The 14,393-nt window shown below is 37.8% G+C and overlaps 2 protein-coding genes across 2 annotated transcripts in view; one reads left to right on the forward strand and one right to left on the reverse strand.

Annotated features, from left to right (window-relative positions):
- Positions 1–5,512, reverse strand: part of LOC124268732 (kinesin-like protein KIF17) — a 39,462-nt gene extending 33,950 nt beyond the window's left edge. The window contains 2 exon segments of the mRNA XM_046703761.1: positions 1,820–2,070; positions 5,333–5,512. Of these exon segments, the coding sequence (XP_046559717.1) occupies positions 1,820–2,056 (237 nt within the window). The 5' untranslated portion in view covers positions 2,057–2,070; positions 5,333–5,512.
- Positions 5,513–5,777: 265 nt separating this feature from the next.
- Positions 5,778–14,393, forward strand: part of LOC124268734 (26S proteasome non-ATPase regulatory subunit 2-like) — a 47,436-nt gene continuing 38,820 nt past the window's right edge. Inside the window, exons 1-3 of the mRNA XM_046703762.1 lie at positions 5,778–5,907; positions 7,998–8,054; positions 11,249–11,413. Coding sequence (XP_046559718.1) covers positions 5,815–5,907; positions 7,998–8,054; positions 11,249–11,413 — 315 coding nt within the window. The 5' untranslated portion in view covers positions 5,778–5,814. The remainder of the gene's footprint in view (positions 5,908–7,997; positions 8,055–11,248; positions 11,414–14,393) is intronic.

The raw sequence follows: 14,393 nt of genomic DNA on the forward strand, positions 1-14,393 counted from the left end.
ACTAATCATTTCTTTTTATTGTTTTAATTTTATTCACAATTTTATTCAATATTGTTATGTAAATTCAATGAAATTGTGAAGTTATCAGCAGACTGACCAACTCACCATTACTTAAAGCAACTATGTTCATGTTACCAATAATGAGGAGTTATAATTGGCAAATGGTAATATAATAATATTGAATGGATATACTTTTTTGAAAGGCATTTTAGAAGTTGGGAAATACAATATAGACAAACTCTATGTCAAGCAACAATGGTACAAGAATCTGTATCGAAATGTCGCTCTCACGAAAAAAAAAGTTATTATCAAAAGTTTGTCTGTATTGAATGGATACATTTATCATTAATGCCATATCTTGACTCAGTAAAAGCCATATTTGTTGCAGTTTGTTAATAACATGTCAACATAACATTTTCCCAGTCAGAGTGAGTGAGTGAGTTTAGTTTTACGCGCTTTTAACAATATTCCAGCAATATCACGGCTGGGGACACCAGAAATGGACTTAACACATTGTGCCCATGTGGGGAACTCGAACCCGGTTTCAAGCATTGATGAGCTGAACTTTAACCACTAGGCTACCCCACCAGCCCCTTCCCAGTCAGACCTTGGCAGCTTAGACTGTGTGTGTGATACTCAAGCAGAATGGTATGTGGTACAGGGATATTAGTGAGTTAAAATTGATAGCCACATCAGCAATATTTCAGCCATATCTTAAGAAATGACTTCACAGTTAATCATCAAAACAGCTCTTTTTGCTGTAAGGCTACAGTTCATTTAAAACTATCCATTGTGTCCAGAATAGATGACTCAGCAGTTTTCACCCAGAAATGAATAGATACCCTGAAAGGATGAGATGGTAATGTGACTGTTAACATTGTCACAAGGTATGCCATTAGCTTGGTGTATACTCCCCAGGGAGTAGAGAAATAAAATCCATTGACCAGGGAAATAATGGCGGTAAGTGGTTTGAGCATACTTCAGTGGACAGACCATTGCACACTACAAATATCCATATATTATTATTTATCAAAAAATATTAATCAATCAGTGGAAATCACTCATCCATAAATGAACACTAAATATCAGTGAAAAGCACCAGGATCACTTTGAGGAATGGGGCCCAGGGTTTTATGCGACACGCAAATGTCTGTCCAGTACACAAATGTAGAGAATGGAGGCAGAAAAACAATTCGCTACGTCCAGAGGGACTCACAAAATTCACTGTACCCACAACACATCAATGACTTTGCTAAGTGTTTGTTTCTTTCAGAGCAGTTACGTGCATCATTTCACCCATCAGTCCATATGATCAACGATTCATTCCAGACTCTAAGGAAATTATCAAAATGTACAGTTCTCTACATCGTTACTTCACAGGACCCTCATATTGCCTGCAAGGACCCTTAAAAGTGATAATTAGGGGTCCCCAGCAGGGGTGGAAATAACCCATTGCCCGACGCCCGAGTCCAGTGTTTTTTTCTGTCGGGCAAGCAAATTTGTATATCACACTGTACCGGTGTCCAGTTGACTTTCCAATGTTAATTATGTTCTTTATGTAAAAAATCAACAAGAAAACAGCTGGTATAGTGGAAAAATTATCAGGTCAAGTGATTTTACATGTGCCACTGTACCGGAGTACACTAGCAATTTTAAAGTTATTTCCACCCCTGCCCAGGACCCCCATGTTTGTGAGTCAAGGTAAAACCCTGAAATACAATTTTCTAATGAAATGTGTAAAAGTGTCCTAGGCACTATCAGTTTTATCGACTCAGGCTTACTAAAGGAGCTTTGGTCAAGTCAAAGCACTACAACTTACCTCAACCAGCGGGTAGGCAATATCGTTGTATATCTGTTCTGTTGTGGAGTCAGTGAAATAGGAACCATCAAATGTAAACATTTTGGGTGGTGCCTTAGCATCTGTGGGGTTAGTTATCTGGCAGGATCCTCTGCTACTTTCCATGGCCAGAACGCAGTTACAGTCCATGTTCTTCTCCCTGGCGTTCATCGGACGACATCGCACTATGACTTTGACACATTCTCCTGACGACGCCATGGTCAGTTTGTGTCCTGCAAACCATAAAAAGATCATCAATGGGTTGGCATTGCTTTGCATTGTGAGTATTGACTTCGACCACTGGGGTATGATGACTAGTGCTGGTATTGGCATACAACCTGCGATACGATACATCACGATACTAAAATTCTAGTCAAGACGATATATTGCCAAAGTATTATGCACTGAAGCTGCGATACGATACGAATCCCGATATATGGGTGGCAATACGATACGTATCATGATACTAAAATCTTTAATTCTAACACCAACTATAAAACATCTTAAGATCAAAACAAAACCATTTTAAAGTATTTACGTCAATTCCGCCAGACATTTTTCACTGTACATTCCGGAATGAGATGAGGAAGTTTATACACAAACTTTGTAAATATTAATAACATCGCGCAGCACTATGTTTGACCCAGTTCTTCACACAAGAATTTTCGAGAAAACGTTTACTTATGAAGGGTAAATAGGTAAGCATATATTTTAATCAGTAAACAAAAGTAATTAAGACTTTTTACTTGACAGATATCGCGATTCGGCAATATTCAAAGGTAAACGTCAATGTATCGTGACCCATTTGAAGTATCATACAATGGGATATACGACAATGTAAAACTTTGTATAGATTCACTGTATAGACGGCCCATGGATCAATGTGTATCAATGAATCGTCATGACGTGCATCAACCAAGTCAGCAAGACTGACAACCCAATCTTGTTAATGAGTCATCTCTTATGACAAGCATAAGTCCATGGTTGCTTTTAATATTTTAATACCAATTCTAACCCAGATCGTCACTGTCTCATTAGACATTTAAAACAGCTGACCTAAGACACTACAGTCATATAATCTAAAAATAGAATAAAAACGAAAGAGTTCAGATATGTTAAATCTGAAAGTGCATATTTGTAATTAAGTACAAAGTATGGCAATCTGGTCGAACAAGTTAGATAGCTTAGAAGGTTATAACAAAACTGCATATCATTAACTGCCCAAACATCACTGAGATAAAAAGCACTGATTGGTGAAACTAATTACCATATATGTTATGATGATTATAATTATTAGGACAATAGCTATCTGGCTATCAATATATAGATCAGAAAGATCAATAATCAGTAACTAAATTAAAATTTATTATTGATAAACAGAGACCCAGATAAGCTCGCGTATCGGAATTAAAAATATGCATAGAAAATTTCCAATTATGCATTGAAAATAATTGTTGCGTACCAATTAACGCATTTAAATGTTAGATTAATGCATAAAAGTTTAAAACAAATCGCACGGAATATATTTATAAAAAGCTTGCGTGAATGAAAAAGACATCGATTGCTATCAAGTTGTACTGTTAGTATAGGACAAGTATTGTACTGTCAGTATAGGATGAGTGATTTTTTATGAAATAATTTCCATTATATTTAAGTTGGTTTTGATTAGGTATGACATAAGGCAGAACATACCTGCTTAGTAAACTTACTCAATGACATAATACTTAGGTGAGTAATATGACTGAAATACGCATTATATTTGAAAGCAGTGGGTAACGCAAAAATTAAATACCCACTCAACATTCATAATACCCACTCCAAAATATTACAGTGGGTACAGTACCCACATGAGCTAAAATCTTATCTGGAGCTCTGGATAAATTAACAGAGAAGAAACTTTGAGAAAAATTAAAAGCATTCTGAAAGAAATCAACACAGATGACTGCGACAAATTTCTATATGAATTATTAACATGAGTAACATTCTGAACATGATCTAGAAGTTGCCATGGAAACAGATGTAACTTTGTCGATTGTGTGTGTTGTATATTAAAACTTTATTTCATTAAAATAGTTGATTGACACAATTTTCATATCAATAATATCCTCCCATCAATATTTCTGATTATCCATCTTTTTAGCCAGCCCTGTTAACAACAAGCTGTCAATGAAATTGAACTGAAAGGATAATAGGCAAACACAAATAATTGTGATATGTTAATCAACTCCACACATGTGGAAGTTTCTAATTACCTGTACACAATTTAAATCCTGCTCACACTGATACTAAACCTAACCATGCTAACAGGGCACCAAATCCACTATGGGGAAATATTTACTGGAATGTTGACAATTATTCTGATTGAAATGGAACAATTTTTATGGATAGACAGATTTCTTTATTATATAATATTGCAATAGATGTGATGTTTGTGGTGTCACTAAATAGGTGCTAACACCATTATCAAACAAGTCACGATTGATACATTTCAAATCACTGAATGCGCAAGTAAATCATAACAGCCCTTAGAGACCCTACTGATACGTCATATGTGAGAACTCAGCTGAATGAGACCAGAGGACAGATCGTGTTTGTGTACTATAATTTCTGTAATTAGGCTATGTGGACATTCATTCCTCACTAGTTTTATGGGATTAGGGACTGTAACCTAAAAACATGTCAGAATCAGCTATAGGCTTAGATCACGTAGATGACCTCATCAGGTCAACAAATTCCTGACATCTCCATCAAACATGTGATTATTTTACACTGTAAAAGTATTTACAAAATGTAAAAGTGTTTTCAGTAAAAACTGAAAATATGATCAATCTTAACAATAACACTAAATGTAAAATAACATATCTGAGAATCAAAGTAATTTGTTATTAATTAATTTGTTACAAATAACGAATGTAAATGTACAGGATATTGTTTGTTTTTTAATTTAGTGTTGTTACAGACATTTACGTGCTAAACTGTACAGTAATTTAGCTGGAATGTAGTAAACACGGTACAGCAGTTGATTGTTTTAGAAAAAGGAAGAGCCGGTAGAGAACATTTGCAAGCAAAACACAACTACATATCTCCTTTCATATTTATAGATTAGTGTAAGGTGTCATTTTCGTGAAAGCCATGCCGTTTTCCCTGGTAAAAATTGGTTTTGATGAGGTGCCGTTTTAGCCTGCACCCATCTCTGCACATTAAAAAATACCTTTGCTTTAAAAGATTTATTGATACTATCTAAGTTAAAATGAATACCCGATAGAGTAACACGTATCCGCATAAAGGAGTAGTAATCATTATATGGCGATTATTTGAATTGTTACTGTATAACCGCATCAGCTGTTCCCTACAGTTGTCTTGGAAACGTGTAAACTGAGGGATGGTGCTGTGAATTTGTTGACAAATATTCACTTATAAAATAAATGTCTGCAAATGAATATTAACCGGTTAGAAGTACTTCGACAAAATATATAATACATTCAAAGTAATTACCCTTAAATGTAGTTCTTACCGTTGACTACTACTCGTCGCTTGCAACAAGTGCTCCTTTAGCGTCCGGCAAAAATATTTGCCCCATTGGTCTATGGGTAATACTATATTCTTAACAATACACTACAACTAGTAATATTTCAAACACGAATGTTTGTAGTTCTGCTACCTAGTCAAACCTTATCACCATGTACTATAGTAATATCAATATATAAAATATATTCCCACTATAATTATTTAACTAGAATAATGAATAGTCGTTGGATATTAAGAGATATTACGTAATATAACATATGTATTACTTCCATAATATAGGAATGAAATGGCCAACTATTTAATAATGGTACTATATTACAATTAAAAATAGCAATTTATTTTAAAAACATGGTAATTTGCCTTATGTGTTTCAAATATTATTACCTGTAAGAAAATGTATTGTTTCTCGCAAATCTCGCACTCTCAATGATCAGCGTTATTCTACCAACATGGCGGACAAGAAGGAAAAGAAAGAGCCGACAGCGTCTGAGAAAAAGGACGAAAAAAAGAAGGAAGATGACAAACAAGAACCCATTGAAATGGTAGGTTTAATCATAACTATATTATGAATTAATTCTCACGTAATTTTCTTAATTTCCTAATGATATATACTCGTAATCCTAAACCATTCGACTGCAAATCCCAAACAAGCATTCAAAACTGCCTTGTCATATCGAGCATTAATGTTTTTGTGGCATGAAGGCGTGAAGTTGAAGTTTGCATGTTTGATTGATGATTGTTTGGAACTTGTTTTTGCATTATATTTTAGTGATCAGAGGGTAATGTGCATTCTAACAAATGAAACCCATTGAGCTTTCTTTGCGGATCATTTACTTAGATAGATGGCATCACGTGTGTTACAACATGAGTGTGACACCTATTTTCGTGGTACCGGTCGTGTCTTGTTTGTAACTTCAGAGATATGTTCATGACCAAGTTTGTCTTCCCTGTGCCACAATTTACTTTAACATACATACATTTGTCTTTTTTTTCAAAATGAGGTATCTTTAACTTTAAATAAGCTTGGATTACCAATCAAACTTGGAAAACCAATATGCCTGCTAAAGGAACACAGTATTGCATGTTCTATGTATGTGTTAGATCGGAAGGGATCGGAATAATGATCTCTTATGTGTTATTGCCTTCAGTCAATATTGTTTGTTCAGGTTTTCTTTCAAGAACAGATGTGTTTATGCACAGGATAGTAGACAATCGTACCCACAGATATTCATTTGGATATTTATATTTATATAGCGCACATATCCACACACAAGTGCATGCTCAAGGCGTTGGCATTTTTTCCCTAGATCATTGGATGTCAATTTCAACGGCACGTCTTATTATCAATCTCAACTCCATGGGGATCATACAACTCTTGCTGCACCGAGTTATTGTGGCTTTCCCATCCTTACAAGGTTCCCATTCACAGCTGGGTGGATTGGGACACATAGTCTCAGTACTTTGTCCAAGTTTACTGCAGGTTGCTGTACCTGCAACTAAGTGTTTGCACGTATTCATGTAGCCACCATCTGGTCATATACCAACGGATTCGTGGGATCTTTTAAGTGCACAGGGTTGTGTACTGTACACTAGGGGTTTTACACCACACAGAGTTCATGTTTGAGTGGATCACTGGTCTGGGCCTTAGCCTTAGTTAGCTCGTCCACCATGTCCCATGGTGATTCGTGCCAAACAAACATAGTTAACTCCTACCTAAAACTGTCAGATTGGTACCTAGTTTGGACCATTCATACCTTTTTTGGTCCATCTGTACCCTGGCCAATTTATTTCACAGTCAGAAATATTTGCACTAAAACTATATATTTAGCAAAAAAATATTTTTCTAATCATTTATCATTTGTTCCTGAACTTTGACGTCAGTTTTTTCTGAGCACCATTACATTTCCAGTGTTTACTCATTGTACATTTCCAGTGTTCACTAATTGTACATTTCAAAGACATAAACGTTATGTATTCATTCTCAGCTGTGGTTTTGATTGCTCAATATCTGAGAGTTTAGTGGATATGGCTTTACTTTTTATTGGTACGAGTCCTCCAGTTGTTTAGGTCGGGCGATAAAGTTTTGGTACAAATCTCTGTGGGTACAGATTGAACAGTTCCCCATGCACACACAGCTGTACTCTTAACTATAACTCGCTCTACAGGCCATTTCCTCCAAAACTTGCATCATTCAAACCATAATAGAACATTACCATTAAGAAGTTACTGATTTTTAACATTTAGGCGTGTGTCAAACATAGGGATGCCATGATACATTGATACTTTTTCTAAGACAATACAATTATCGATACATTCAAAACTGTATCGTTTACATTTTGCAATTGTCTCATGTTTTTTTATGTTATGAGAGTAAAAATGATTATTTTGTCATGCACAAAGATGGGCAATTAGAAATTTTTAATCTGAGAATAAAAAATGTTGATCTTTTCATGGAAAATTATAAAATATGAAATATTAATGTTCAAAATGTAACTAAATTTAAGCAATAATGCCATGAAAATAGGTATCGTGATACATATCGAATCGTGATATTGGTTTCGTGTTACGTATTGATTCATTAAACTTATGTATCGTGATATCCCAAGTCAAATATTGATATCTTTTGTTGTAGTCCGAAGAGGACAGACTACTCAGTGAAGAACTGGACATGCTGGTGGAGAGGCTGAAGGTAGGTGTGCTGAAGTCATTAATAGGGACCTGTGATGATCCAGGTTAGAATTGGTCTTCATCCACACATGCTTGTCGTAATAAAGCGACTAATATCAACAGGACAATGTTGTCAGGCTTGCTGATTTGTTTGACACGTCATCGTATCTCATTTGTGCAGATTGATGCTCATGATGTCAATCATTGGATTGTATGATCCAGACTAATTTATTTACAAACTCGATTATTTACAGACCGTCGCCATATAGCTGGAATATTGCTGAGTGCGGCGTAAAACTAAACTCACTCACTCTAATTCATTACAAGTTATATTATGTTACCATTTAAAGGTCACATAAACCCTAGGGGGTAAAAATACATAAATCACTAACTGGCATCGTTATAAATGAAACCCAGTCATTAAAACTACTCATTTCGACCTTTAATTGACTTAAATCGACCTTTTTGACAACAGTGCACAATTCTCACCCGCGAACGAAATTTCAACCAATCAGAGCGGCGCGACTCTGTGACGTCATATGAGGAATAGCTTTGAGGGCCGATGCAGAATTCATCTACATTTTAGGGGGTAAATTATCTTGTTTACAGGCTTGTATAAACCTGGAATCGTGACAATTGTTGTGGAAAATGAAAGCTATATGTTCTCACAATCTACTGACATTTAATTTTGTCTCCTGCTTTGCCTAGTTTCCGAGTTACAACTTGTTTTCATAGACGCTTCTGTCACAATTGATTGGTGTCGTTAGGCCCTATTTGTATAATGACTGATCCAAATTGATCCCATTTCTGTGTTTTTTTACCTCGATATTTAATCATGTCATGTAAAAAATCTGTTTGTAATCTCAAAACAGTGTCGGCCCATAAGTTTTCACATGCAATACAGCAATTAATACTCCCTTGTTGTAACCCGTGTTCGGTGGTATAAACCTACACATGTTATTTGTCATCATTCACTTGATGGTCAGTTAATGAATTTATAACAGGTATAATTAGTGGTAACACACTTAGATTACCCGACAAAGGTTCCCATTTGGCATTTCTTGTGTCTGGAGTAAATATTCAACATTATAAACATCGATCAAAGGATTAACCCATAACACAGCTGATTGATTAATTACTTTTATCTTACACAGCCGGATTTGTCAAAAGGTAGTATTTATGTATGTAGATTTACTAATCTATACTGAATACACTCTGCCGTGTCGGTGTCTGCGTAAAAAACAACGTCCTTCTTTCAAAGGATTAACCGGCAATACATTGATTGATTGCCCATTATTGGCTAACTAAATTACTGTTTTTAATGAAAGGCGGACATTATGCAATTAGTTGCCAGGTGTGCTATCTTGGGTGACCAATGAGACTATACACCAATACCTGAAAAGATTTATCACTTTTTCATTATATTAAACTGTTAAAAGACACATCATTTGGAACAGTTTTGTTGATATTGATGGATACATTCCTCAAAGCGAGGTAATGGCCTGATATTGTTCCTATAACTTTAATCTGTTTTAAATTTAATATTTGCATTTTGTTTTTATTCATTTGTCGTAGCATTCAACAGAATCATTGTTTTCGCCGTGAAGTGTAATGAGACAGACAACATACACTAGGGTGTGTGTGCGAATTATGATTCACATTGGCAGACTATAAAATGTCTAGATATTACAGTTCTGTTATAAATTCACTATAAGTATCAGCAGATCGTCAGCTTTTTATTTAGTTTCAAAATGCATAAAAGTATGATAATAAACTAATTAGGATTATAAGACCAAATATAAAGACGCACATTGACTAGTATCTACATACTGGTGAGTGGACATTAACCATGTGAATGTAGCAAGAAATTTATCGGGCAGTATTGTGACTTCAACCCCCACCTCGCTTCCGTGGAAGAAATCGTTATGTTATAAGTTGTGTCATGCAAAATCCGTTTGGTTCTGATTCAATACATATTTAACTTCTGAGTAGAAAGTAGTTTTGATTTTCTAACTTGATGAAAACAAACTATAATCTCATTACTTCTAACAGACTTTACGATTTTCAAAAATGGCGCCTGTAGGGAACATCCGCCAGCCTGTGGATAAATGCTATTTAGGTTTGTTTTCACCGAGTTACAAAATCAAATTACTTTCTACTGGTAGTAAAATATGTATTTTATTGATGGCCAATAGGATTTTGCATGACATAGCGTATAACATAACAATTTCTCTCCTGGCAGCGAAGGTGGGTGTCAATATAATACTACTTACAATATTATTGTTGCCGACCACAACCTCACTTCGAGGAAGAAATCGTTATGTTACAAGTTGTGTTATGGAAAATCTTTATGGTCATCAATCATATACATATTTTACTATAACTAGTAAGCAGTTTTGATTTTTAACTTCCGTGAAGCGATCTGAACACAAGTAAGATATCGTTTCAGGCTTCCACAGCGCCGCCGCACTCACAAACATAACCCATTTAGCACGAACTGCGGGTCCTGTGGAAATCTGTGCATGGTGACACCATCACCCGACCCCTAGGAGCAATTGGCGACAAAGCAGCGATTCGGCATGTCGTCGTTCATGTCGAGAAATCATCAAAATGATGGCGTGCTACACACTTTCTATACAACTAACTGAAAATCGTTCCTCATATGACGTCACTGCAGTGCTCTGGCGACAGAGTTACGTAACCTGTCTGTGGTTTCGTTGGCGGGCGAGAGGGAAGCAGGCGACTTTTTGGCCACTTTTAATCGCTCGGTATTAATTAACCACAAGTTTTTAAAGAATAAATTTGGTGTTCCGCATAAGACTAACCACAAATCTTTCATATGTAATGGTTAAAAGAGTAACAAAAAACAAAGTTTAGTGGTTCTTTAAGTCTGAAGTTTGGGCATAGTAAAACTGTGTGGACAGATTTTTACTAGATTCAGTCTCAAGACCAGTTGGGCAGCCTAGTGGTTAAGGCGTTCGCACATCACGCCAAATGCCCGGGTTTGATTCCCCACATGGGTACAACTTTGAAGCCCATTTCTGGTGTCCCCAGCATGATATTGATGGAATATTGCTAAAGGTGGTGTAAAACCAAATTCACTCTCAGGACCAGTTGCTAAGGTTGCAAACCATGGACATCGCCTGCAGACCTGCAGCTTAAATGTCTGTTGTTAATGTATGATGCAGCTAACTGATGTTATATGTTTTCCTTCAGGAATCAGATGATAAATTGTACAAACCTGCTTTGGAGAGTTTAAGAACTTTAATTCGGGCTTCGACAACATCAATGACATCAGTTCCCAAACCACTGAAGTTTCTGCGCCAGCACTATGACAGCATGAAGGAAATACACGAGAAAATCAAGGACCCTGAAACTAAGGTAAGCCAGACTAATCGCAGTCACTGCAGCATGCTGTGTGAGGCAGTGGGGCAAACGAAGAATATCAGTTGATGTTAGTAATGCTGATGGGCGGTGGGGTAGCCTAGTGGTTAAAGCGTGGGCTCGTAACGCCGAAGACACAGGTATGATTCCCCACATGGGCACACTGTGTGAAGCCCATTTCTGATGTCCCCTGCCGTGATATTGCTGGAATATTGCTAAAAGCGGTGTAAAACCATACTCGCTCACTAGTAATGCTGATGAATTGTTTTTAATTCCAAGATGCAAATGCGAGTCTCTGGGACTCTGTTAGTATGCATTTGTTTTGAGAATTGCTTCATTTATCTTATAGATGGTTGTATGTACCACACAACTGTTGATAGGGTAATTGATACATTTTAGTGGAAATTATTTAATGAATAGTGGAAATTATTCAATGAAAGCTAATCAAGATCTCTGCCAGTGTAGACCAAACTTGCCTTCTGCAATTTACCTGACAGACTGAAATTTCTGCCTCTGATTATGGTGTGATTCAGCATGTTCAACATCATGAATTTCATCTTAATTTTTTTTACTCCAAATCATGATGACTAGTTTAACCCATTCAGCACCGTTATAAGTCCCCAGACACCGGAGGCCGCTTTAGCGGCCAGGCAGTAGTCACGTCAAAATGAGACATAATTTTAGGAACCTACCTGACTTTTGATCCATATATTAAATCTATCACATTTCACAATGTCTGAAAACACTTATTAAATTTCAATTTATCATATATTATCAGCAGAATTAAAATTATAAACTATTTTTCGCAATGTTATTGAAAACAACGATTCTCGGACACATGCTTGGCAGCGGGTCCACAATAACGTGTCAAAAAGCAAAGTAACGATGTTTCGAGGAATTCATTAAATAAATTGAATAAACTAATGAATAATATCAACAACATTCATAAAGTTGTCAAAGGTACATATAAAATTACTATTTCCATCTTTTTGTGCGATCATTTTCCTTATCCTGACTCATGCTCTTTTTGCTTGTCTTCTTCTTCTTGCGAACATAGTGGAACACTTGTATCTCCCTAATTGAAGCTCCTTCAATTTAAAATCACTAATTAGTATTCACCACGAGTTACCTCCTTTCCACAAGCGGGGAGCGAGAGCCACCTCTACCCATGTGCCTCACTCTCTCCTTCTTAGCCCAGTGAGCTGGGCGTGAAGCGCCTGTGTCTCCGACACACTATATCCTTTGATTATATTTAGTTAGTTACCTCATTATAGACATCTATAGAGGTTTAGCTAGTATCCTTCAGCGATTATATATTGATATTTAGTCGTTTTCTACAGTTTATTCACGGGGCGCCGTGTTTGTTTCAGTGGATTACGTTGATGAAAATTCTGTACTATTGCAGATTACGTTTTTATGCTGCTGCTGATCCACCTTTAATATGATATGCGGTAGCCATGTTTATTATATTCACATTGCAGTTCGCGGTACTAATTTATCAATTCTACCTCTTTATTAATATTTACTTTGCGTTTGTGCGCACAGCAGATAGAGTCAGCGTATGCAGAGTCTAGTATGACTGATACGGACCCCTAAGCCAGTCTACTGCTGTTGGCCGACTCCCCTCCGTGTGGTGTTCGCTAGAGTGGTGGAGAGGTGTGGGGCGTAGTCCGCCATCTCAAGCATTCTGCTTCCCCAGACATCCCATCGTCGCAGCAGAAGACTAGAGGGTTTTCTACTACATCTCAACAAGCGAGACCGTTCCCATCGAAGTTTGGGCCTGTATGATGATCAGCCGGTCATCATGCGGATGTACATCAAAGATTGACCCGATGTCGGCACAGATCAGCATGCAGCCTGATGTACCAAGCGCAGATATCGCGATGATCGTCCTGAGGGTCCCATCATTACCAACACTCAGCGCCAGGCGTCGCGCACCCAGGGCAGCGTCGACCTCTGAGGAAAATCAGCGAAGTCTACTAGGACTTTCTCAGCGAGATTGTTCCAGCCGATGACCTGGACCTCTCGATGATCAGCTGATCATCATCCCGGCGTCGCCATACAAGAAGCGACCGGGGACAGCTACAGCGACATCAGCAGAGATCACCATGCAGCCTGATGCCTCTACACTGATGTCGGACGATTTTCGGTGGACCCCTCCATTAACACGCCAGATAAAGCACCGGCGACCTGCGTCGCAGACCATCCCAGAAGACATGATCGACAAATTATGAACATCATGGAGGACCAATATCTCGCGGTAGCAGGGTCGAGCAACCAGCGAAGGCTCAAGCGTGAACAACACCCAGAGGCACCCCGTCAGCGTAGCAGCCAGGGCGATGTCACCAGCCAGCGAAGGAAGTCGCGGACCACCTTATTGAAGGACCTAGATGTACAGCCGAAGGCCTTTGGCGGAAAGGACCTAGATGTACAGCCAGCGAAGGCGGAAAGAACCTAGATGTACAGCCAGCGAAGGACTTAGCGAAGGCAGGATGAATCATCACCTTATGCGGTTTCATCCCTAGATGTGGACTCGGACCATCAGACATCACGGAAGCCAGCGAAGGTCATATCGTCGTTCCCGGACGGGCCTTGAGAGGAAGCCAGCGAAGGCATGCTTGTGAGGACACCTGAATCAGATCATCATCATCTAGAAGGACATCGAGGGACTATACAAGAGCCCAGCGAAACTATCAGCGTTCCCCTCACAAGTCTCGAGAAGATCAACCCATAGACAAGTTGATCATCGATATCAAGTATAAGAACTACAATCGTATATTGGTTCTGTTGAATCCATGGCGAGAGGCGTATGTTAAGCTGGCCTAAATAGATCTAGAGCGATCAATTAGACACTTATCACCAGACTTAAGTAACACGACTTCTGAATATGATAAGATGATCCATGCGGCCATACTTAGGCAAGCCGCCCGATCCACATCCTGTTAAACACAGAGGCTGTTCCGCGAAACAAAGCTCA

This window comes from Haliotis rubra, unplaced genomic scaffold (assembly GCF_003918875.1).
Source record: "Haliotis rubra isolate DU_JTF1 unplaced genomic scaffold, ASM391887v1 Scf14, whole genome shotgun sequence".
Taxonomy (NCBI): domain Eukaryota; kingdom Metazoa; phylum Mollusca; class Gastropoda; order Lepetellida; family Haliotidae; genus Haliotis; species Haliotis rubra.